At 42.2% G+C, this 10,000-nt stretch overlaps 1 protein-coding gene across 2 annotated transcripts in view; it reads right to left on the bottom strand.

Annotated features, from left to right (window-relative positions):
- LOC143285868 (uncharacterized) overlaps window positions 1-4,899 on the bottom strand; it is a 12,432-nt gene extending 7,533 nt beyond the window's left edge. For both annotated transcript variants that reach the window (XM_076593305.1, XM_076593306.1), the window contains exons 1-2: window positions 4,724-4,899; window positions 1,920-2,147 (exon numbers count right to left, since the gene is read on the bottom strand). In XM_076593305.1, the coding sequence (XP_076449420.1) occupies window positions 1,920-2,147; window positions 4,724-4,846 (351 nt within the window). In that variant the 5' untranslated portion in view covers window positions 4,847-4,899. The remainder of the gene's footprint in view (window positions 1-1,919; window positions 2,148-4,723) is intronic.
- Between the last annotated feature and the right edge of the window lie 5,101 nt (window positions 4,900-10,000).

The raw sequence follows: 10,000 nt of genomic DNA, 5'->3' as shown, positions 1-10,000 counted from the left end.
TGCTGCTGTAGAAACTAACACTACTACGGCTAACACTACTACTGCTAATGCTGCTGCTGCTGCTGCTGCTGCTGCTGTAGAAACTAACACTACTACGACTAACACTACTACTGCTAATGCTGCTGCTGCTGTAGAAACTAACACTACTACGACTAACACTACTACTGCTAATGCTGCTGTAGAAACTAACACTACTACGTCTAACACTACTACTGCTAATGCTGCTGCTGCTGCTGCTGTAGAAACTACCACTACTACGACTAACACTACTACTGCTAATGCTGCTGCTGCTGTAGAAACTCACACTACTACGACTAACACTACTACTGCTAATGCTGCTGCTGTAGAAACTAACACTACTACGACTAACACTACTACTGCTAATGCTGCTGCTGCTGCTGTAGAAACTCACACTACTACGGCTAACACTACTACTGCTAATGCTGCTGCTGCTGTAGAAACTCACACTACTACGACTAACACTACTACTGCTAATGCTGCTGCTGCTGCTGTAGAAACTCACACTACTACGGCTAACACTACTACTGCTAATGCTGCTGCTGCTGCTGTAGAAACCCACACTACTACGGCTAACACTACTACTGCTAATGCTGCTGCTGCTGCTGTAGAGACTAACACTACTACGGCTAACACTACTACTGCTAATGCTGCTGCTGCTGCTGTAGAACTAACACTACTACGGCTAACACTACTACTGCTAATGCTGCTGCTGCTGCTGCTGTAGAAACTAACACTACTACGACTAACACTACTACTGCTAATGCGGCTGCTGCTGCTGTAGAAACTAACATTACTACGGCTAACATTGCTACTGCTAATGCTAATGCTGCTGCTGTAGAAACTAACACTACTACGACTAACACTACTACTGCTAATGCTGCTGCTGCTGCTGTAGAAACTCACACTACTACGATTAACACTACTACTGCTAATGCGGCTGCTGCTGCTGTAGAAACTAACACTACTACGGCTAACACTACTACTGCTAATGCTGCTGCTGCTGTAGAAACTCACACTACTACGACTAACACTACTATTGCTAATGCTGCTGCTGCTGCTGTAGAAACTAACACTACTACGGCTAACACTACTACTGCTAATGCTGCTGCTGCTGTAGAAACTAACACTACTACGGCTAACACTACTACTGCTAATGCTGCTGCTGCTGCTGTAGAAACTAACACTACTACGGCTAACACTACTACTGCTAATGCTGCTGCTGCTGCTGCTGTAGAAACTAACACTACTACGGCTAACACTACTACTGCTAATGCTGCTGCTGCTGCTGTAGAAACTACCACTACTACGACTAACACTACTACTGCTAATGCTGCTGCTGCTGCTGTAGAAACTAACACTATTACGGCTAACACTACTACTGCTAATGCTGCTGCTGCTGCTGTAGAAACTACCACTACTACGACTAACACTACTACTGCTAATGCTGCTGCTGCTGCTGTAGAAACTAACACTACTACGGCTAACACTACTACTGCTAATGCTGCTGCTGCTGCTGTAGAAACTAACACTACTACGGCTAACACTACTACTGCTAATGCTGCTGCTGTAGAAACTAACACTACTACGGCTAACACTACTACTGCTAATGCTGCTGCTGCTGCTGTAGAAACTAACACTACTACGACTAACACTACTACTGCTAATGCTAATGCTGTAGAAACTAACACTACTACGACTAACACTACTACTGCTAATGCTAATGCTGCTGCTGCTGCTGTAGAACTAACACTACTACGGCTAACACTACTACTGCTAATGCTGCTGCTGTAGAAACTAACACTACTACTGCTAATGCTGCTGCTGCTGCTGGAGAAACTAACACTACTACGGCTAACACTACTACTGCTAATGCTGCTGCTGCTGCTGCTAATCCACACATTAATTGGAGTGACCAGGCTGTCCGGTCTGTCTGCAAGTCGGTCCAGCTTCTGGTGCAGGCCCGTGCCCAGGTTGTCCACCCTCTGGTTCAGATTGTTCAGGCTCTGGTCGTGGTTGTCCAGCTTTTGCTTCAAGTTGTCCACTTTCTGCTCCAAGTTGTCGAACCTCTGGTCCAGTGACGCCAGGCGATCCATAGTTGAGACGAGTTGAAGCAGGAGTTGCGACATCTGCCCATACCGACACACCCAAAGTTGAGAAGGTAAAGAGCTAGAGAGAGAGAGAGAGACACACACACACACACACACAGAGGGAGAGAGAGACAGAGACAGACATACAGAGACAGAGACAAAGACATACAGAAAAACAGAGAGAAAGAGAGAAAGGGTGGAAGGAGACACAGAGAGAGATTGAGATGGTTTATTCATACAGGCCACAAGGGGAATTTACAGTAAAATGCTGAAGTCATACATTCAGAGGTCTTCAATATGTAACATAATACACTTCTCCGAGACACACACACACAGAGACAGAGAGAGAGAGAGAGAGAGAGAGAGAGACAGAGACAGAGACAGAGACAGAGAGACAGAGAGAGACAGAGACAGAGACAGAGACAGACAGACACAGAGACAGAGAGGCAGAGACAGAGAGAGACACAGAGAGAACTGACAAATTTCATTGTCCATTCAACTCTTATTTAGTCCTGTAGACAAAGGAGGTGATCATTTCATTCAACTATAATAATAAGCAGAGCTGGACACACACGCACACACACATTATTAATGACAAATTATAAAATTGAACCGTATTTAAAGAATACAGCAAATACACAACACAGGAAAGCACTGACCATGTTACGAATCAGCGCCCATGACTTACAAATCGAACAGGGAAGATATAAAAATACACCGAAAGAACAAAGACTGTGTGATACTTGTAACAGTTTAGAAGATGAGATTCACCTTTTAGACAATTGTGTAAAGTACAATACTTACAGACACAGATTCCTAATCAATATATGTCGTCCAAATGCAAAGCCTAGTGAACTGATCCTTCTAACAGAAATACAGCCAAGGCTGGCGAAATTTGTTCATGAATGTTTCTCTTCTTAATATGCTCATGTTTATGTTTCATTGTGTCTTATAAACTTTAAGGTTTTATGACAATAAAAAGTATTCTATTCTATTCTATTCACACACACACACACAAACACACACACACACACACGCGCGCGCGCGCGCGCGCTCGGTGTGGTCTGCAGTCCTGTAAGCTGTTCTGAAACCTGGCTGGTCTTCATTTTTTATCTCCTTTTTTTCTGCCAGTCTTGAAAGTCTTTTATTTTGAATGTACGTGTAGACTTTGTCAAAACCATGCCACGATAACTGTCCGGCTGATTTCTATCTCCATATCTATACCAATCTCTCTCTCTCTCTCTCTCTCTCTCTCTCTCTCTCTATATATATATATATATATATATACATATATATATATACATACATACATATATATATATATATATATATATATATATATATATATATATATATATATATATATTCATATTTATTTATTGGCACGATGATGAATCTGGACCGTAGTTTATTGAAATAAATTACTGATAAGTCAATAACATTAGCATCAGCATATTTCAACATTTCGGTAATAATTTTGTAAGCTCTTTTCAAGAAATTGCTTCATTGAATGAAAAGTCTGAGTCGTCTGACTTTTTCTCTTCTTCGTTCAATTCATTTTTTTTTTCTTACGAATATGTAGATTCATTCACATCATTGAAGACTTGAAAGAAATGATCAAACCACCCCTCTTATTAGATATACCATTGTATATTACGGACATGCTGCTTACTAACCTAATGGCTTGCCAAACACGCTTTGGGTGACAAATCGATTGTTTAAGTTTTACTAATCTTGCGTAATTAATGAAACTCTTCTTTTTATTTTTTTTATTTTTATTTTTCTATTTCACTTGTACTCTGTTTCTTCTTTGACGTATTCCTCCATCTTTACTTTAGATGAGAGAGAGAGAGAGAGAGAGGGAGAAAGAGAGAGAGAGAGATCAGTTTGGATGACATAAATGAGTGACAGGCAGAGGAACAGTGCAGGCGTGGAACAGAATGCAATAAGATAGGACATATCAGGACAAAAATAGTTTTTTTGTGTTTTTTGTTTTGTTTTGGGTAATAAATCGATAAAACAAATCAAAACACAGTTTCAGTTTCAGTTTCAGTAGCTCAAGGAAGCGTCACTGCGTTCGGACAAATCCATATACGCTACACCACATCTGCCAAGCAGATGCCTGACCAGCAGCGTAATCCAACGCGCTTAGTCAGGCCTTGAGAAAAAAAAAGAAGAAAAAAAGGTGAATATATAATAGATAAGCTTACATAAATAAATAATAAATAAATAAATAAATAAATAAATAAATTATTATTATTATAATATGAAAAGGTAGTAGTAGTAGTAGTAGTAGTAGTAGTAGTAGTAGTAGTAGTAGTAGTAGTAGTAATAATAATAATAATAATAATAAATAAATAAATAAATAAATATCAAAACACAGCAAAAATGCAATAAGATGAAACTGTTGCAAATGATGATGATGATGATGATGATGATACAAGATGACAAATACATGTTAATAATGATGATGATGATGATGATAATGATGATGATAATGCATGATACTCACTGATGATGATAATAATAATACATGATGACGATGATAAACGACAACGATGACGACGATGATGACGATGACGATGATGACGATGATAAACCAGCACTCTCCTTACAGTATCTTTGTCTGCACAGACGTTGACAGCATTATCAGTGGGATGCACTTCGAGGGACAGGGTACAGGCCGCCAACAACAGGACCACAGGAACTCCACCGACAAACAGCGACAACCCTTTCATGGTGACTGCAGCTGCAACTGACGGAACTCTCAGTCAACAGCAACACACGCTAATACTGCAGTTCAGCTCAGCGGTTCTGTTTTAACTCACTCAGTACGGCCAGTCCTCTCTTCTCCTTTACACAGACCCCTCGGATGTCCAGTGGGTGTCTGAATGACCCAACCTATAGCTTTTGTCGTCAGAATTGTGGTATTCTTTGTCAACATTCACCTCTTCAGTATAAGAGCCTTCCTCTTGCAATATTTTGATGATAGTAATTGGGGTGAAACGCTGTTAACGTCGTCTCTTTCGCCGTTCGTATGGAGAGAGTTAAGCTGCCTCTGCCTTGTCACTAAAATCGTGGGTAAATAATGGTTGTTCAGAACAGCTTTCACCTTGTGGTATTTTTTTGGTAATTGTGATGGAGGGACCAGGCTGAAAGAATCATGGTCCCTCATCTCAGATCGACCCCTGGTTTATTTTATTTTTATTTTATTTTTTATTTTTATTTTTTACAAAGATGTTAATGAATTAATCATTCATTTACTTATTATTCAATTATTTATTTATGTATTTGTTTATCGATTTATTTATTTCATCAAATATTTATTTATTTATCTATCTATCTATTTATTCATGGATTTATCTATCTATATATTCATATCTTTATTGATCTATTTTATCTTTTTTTTTCTCATTTATCAGTTTATCTATCTGTGTTTTTGGTGTGTTTTTTTTTTCATTTTTAAAATTCATTGTTATTTTTCTTAATTTCGTTATCTGTCTGCTTATCGTTTCATTTATCTATCTATTTTCTTTTCTAATTTTTTTTCTTCTCATTTTGTCTATCAACATTAATTTTCTCATTTAATTGGTTTTTTTTTTTTTTGTTTTTTCATTAATTTCATGATGTATGTATTTATTTGTTTATGCCTTTTCTTCCCCTCACGGCCTGACTAAGCGTGTTGGGTCACGCTGCTGGTCAGCCATCTGCTTAGCAGATGTGGTGTAGCGTATATAGATTTGTCCGAACGCAGTAATGCCTCTTTGAGAAACCAAACTGAACTGAACTGGGTTTCGTTTGTTTTTTTCTTTGTAACCTGTTCCGTCCTTACCAAATATAAACGACAATACATGTTGTTTCTTTTTAAATTCATATTCATAATTATAATGACAGAAATGAACAAAATATGGTGACCGTTGGACCTTTTAAAAGGAAGTTAAAATGGTAAAAAATAAATAAATAAATAAATAAATAAATAAATGGTTTAAAATCAAAGTTACCTTAAGATGAAGATCGTTTCTTGTCATAAACTCTTTGTCAAGTGAAGAAGTGGAGAAGTGTCGGCAGGTCTCAGCACCCTGTATTGAAGATCTGGAACTGGAACAGCTTCCGCACGTTTTACTGTCTGAATCCCCTTCTCTGTTTGTCTCCCTCTGTCTCCTTCTGTCTCCCTCTGTCTCTGTCTCCTTCTGTCTCCTCTGTCTCCTTCTGTCTCCCTCTGTCTCCCTCTGTCTCTGTCTCCTTCTGTCTCCCTCTGTCTCCTTCTGTCTCCCTCTGTCTCCCTCTGTCTTCCTCTGTCTCCCTCTGTCTTCCTCTGTCTCCCTCTGTCTTCCTCTGTCTCCTTCTGTCTCCCTCTGTCTTCCTCTGTCTTCCTCTGTCTTCCTCTGTCTCCTTCTGTCTTCCTCTGTCTCCCTCTGTCTTCCTCTGTCTTCCTCTGTCTCCCTCTGTCTCCCTCTGTCTTCCTCTGTCTCCTCTGTCTCCCTCTGTCTCCTCTGTCTCCTCTGTCTCCTTCTGTCTCCCTCTGTCTCCCTCTGTCTCCCTCTGTCTCCTTCTGTCTCCCTCTGTCTCCTTCTGTCTCCTCTGTCTCCTCTGTCTTCCTCTGTCTCCTCTGTCTCCTTCTGTCTCCCTCTGTCTCCCTCTGTCTTCCTCTGTCTCCTCTGTCTCCCTCTGTCTTCCTCTGTCTCCCTCTGTCTCCCTCTGTCTCCTTCTGTCTCCCTCTGTCTTCCTCTGTCTCCTTCTGTCTCCCTCTGTCTTCCTCTGTCTCCCTCTGTCTCCCTCTATCTCCCTCTGTCTCCCTCTGTCTTCCTCTGTCTCCCTCTGTCTTCCTCTGTCTCCCTCTGTCTTCCTCTGTCTCCTTCTGTCTTCCTCTGTCTCCCTCTGTCTCCCTCTGTCTTCCTCTGTCTCCCTCTGTCTCCCTCTGTCTCCCTCTGTCTCCCTCTGTCTCCCTCTGTCTCTCTCTTTTCCATTCATTCCGTATAATACCTTTTTTTTTTCAATACGTCTCTGTCCTTCTACCTGTAATATATGTATATCCATATATATATATATATGTGTGTGTGTGTGTGTGTGTGTGTGTGTGTGTAAACATCTCTCTCTCTCTCTCTCTCTCTCTCTCTCTCTCTCTCTATATATATATATATATATAGATAGATAGATAGATAGATAGATAGATGCATAAATACATGTATATGATTATATATATATATATATATATATATATATATATATATATATATAGAGAGAGAGAGAGAGAGAGAGAGAGAGAGAGAGAGAGCATCATCATCACACCTTCCACCCTCAATCCTCTCCAAGCCCACCCACCCGCCCCCGACCCCCTCCTAGCCCCACCGGCCCTCTCATTTCTTTTTCAGCAAGCTTGTTTGAACAGTGATGGGTTGTTTGTTCTCTTTTGGTTACAGCCCTGGTGAAGACTAATTACTTCCTACTACTGCCTGATGCTTGTGTCCCCCCCCCCCTCCCCCCCGATCCCCACCCACCCCACCCCCCCTCCCACCCTACACACCTTCCCCCACCTCTATCCGGGAACCCTTCTTCCCCTTCTCGTTTCTGCCCTATCCATCATCCATCATAACCATCCGGTACCCACCCGCTCCCCCCCACCCCCGCCCCCCCACCACCACCACCCCCATCCCCTATCACCCACCTCCACACCCATCCCCCGCTCGCACCCCCTACCCCCCTCCACTTTGTACATGTGAAGAAGGGATGAATGCTAATGTTTCCTCTGTGGAGAACTGGGTCACTGATACTGTCACGTGTGACGCTGAACGAAGTTAGCGAGTTCATGGAATGAAGTGTGTGTGTGTGTGTGTGTGTGTGTGTAGGGGGGGGGGGGGGGGGGGGGGGTGATGGGGTGGATAGCCTGCGAGAATGAAAGCCCTCGGACTATAGGAACTCTTACTCGTAAAGTTCCAAACCAAAAATTTCAACAGCCAGAATCTGTGTGTGTGTGTGTGTGTGTGTGTGTGTGTGTGTGTGTGTGTGTGTGTGTGTGTATGTGTGTGTGGGGGTGGGGTAGGGGTGTGTGTGTGTGTGTGTGTGTGTGTGTGTGTGTGTGTGTGTGTGTGTGTGTGACTGAAACCTGATTGACTGACACAGAAAACGAATGATGAGCCTCCAAAAATGGCAACTGAAAGTCGGCTCCACCAAGGCAGGCAGCTTGTTGTGCAAAATTGATGACTACAAGTTTCTGAAGCGCTTAGACTTTGGTCTCTGACCGAATATAGGCACCATATAAGTATCCGTAACATATCATATCATATCATTACAGAAAGAAGTAGCATAACAGCAACTCCAACAGACCAGGCAGACACCACTTAATGACAGATGTAACCTTTCGCGACAAAGACCGTCTCTCCGGCACTGGTGGTCGTCTGCACAGTCAGCAGCGAAGCGACGAAGCTCTTGCTGAGCAGGCAGCCACAACAGCCAATAGGATGCACAATGCGCATGTGCGCATGTCAGTGTCATTCCGATTCGCCCAAATCCTGATTCGCCTATTCCCGATTCGCCTTATCATTAAATTGGTCATCCCCAATTCGCCCATCCCCATGCAGTTCGCCTGTATACTCATTTGCTGCGCGCGCGCGCGCGCGCGCGTGTGTGTGTGTGTGTGTGTGGGTGTAGGTATATTTTTTTGCAGTTGTATTTCTTTTTATCACAACAGATTTCTCTGTGTGAAATTCGGGCTGCTCTTCCCAGGGAGAGCGCGTCGCTACACTACAGCACCACCCTTTTTTTCTTTTCTTTTTTTTTTTTTTTTTTTCCTGCGTGCAATTTTATTTGTTTTTCCTATCGAAGTAAACTTTTCTTCAGAATTTTGCCAGGAACAACCCTTTTGTTGCCGTGGGGTTCTTTTACGTGCGCTAAGTGCATGCTGCACACGGGACCTCGGTTTATTGTCTCCGCACCCGAATGACTAGCGTCCAGACCACCACTCAAGGTCTAGTGGAGGAGGAGAAAAAAATATCGGTGGCTGAGCCGTGATTAGAACCAGCGCGCTCAGATTCTCTCGCTTCCTAGGCGGACGCGTTACCTCTAGGCCATCACTCCACATTAGTGACAGTAGAAGGGGAAAGGTGGCAGTATGTTTAAAGTTTAGGACGCTTATCAGCCGTGACGGTCTGGGTTCGAATCCCGCTCGGATCGGTGTCGCCCTTCTGTCGCCCTGGAAAATCAAACCAGCGAGCGTCTGTTCATTCCGATGAGACGATAAACCGAGCTCCAGTTTTGCAGCATGCTTTTGGCGCACTGAGAAAGAACCAATGGCAACATAAGTGTTATGTTGTCTTCTGGGCAAAGTTATGCTGAATAAATCCAGTCTGACAGGAACACAACCAAATACGTATAAAATGTGCACGCACTTAATGCCTGACTAAGCGCGTTGCTTTGTGCTGGCTAATCAAATATCTAGCAGATGTGGTGAAGCGTGTATGGATTTGTCCCGAACGCAGTGTGATGTGAGCTTGAGAAAATGAAAACTGAAACTATCAGAAATGACTGGGCGATGGGGGTGAGTCTATTTATATCTGTTGATGGTATTGGACAAAAATTGCCATGAAATGAATGTAGGTCATGATCGTGTATGGTCATTCGTCATCAGTTGCAGTGACAACATTGTTGTTACAGCATTTTACCATGCAAAAGAAAGCTTAGAAAAATAACTAGGAATACTAATAATTATAAGATTACCCCGCATGATGAGTTTTCAATCGCATTCTAAACATTTTCCGTCAATAGATACAAGGACGTAGATGGATACATGATTCACACAGGCTTCAACACTGTCCCGAGTGAACTATAAATGATTGTTGTATCGTATTGTATACTACTAATAATGATAATAATGGATACTTATATAGCACACTATC

This window comes from Babylonia areolata, chromosome 9, assembly GCF_041734735.1.
Source record: "Babylonia areolata isolate BAREFJ2019XMU chromosome 9, ASM4173473v1, whole genome shotgun sequence".
NCBI classification, from domain to species: Eukaryota; Metazoa; Mollusca; class Gastropoda; order Neogastropoda; family Buccinidae; genus Babylonia; species Babylonia areolata.
This window is presented reverse-complemented; position numbering and strand designations above follow the sequence as displayed.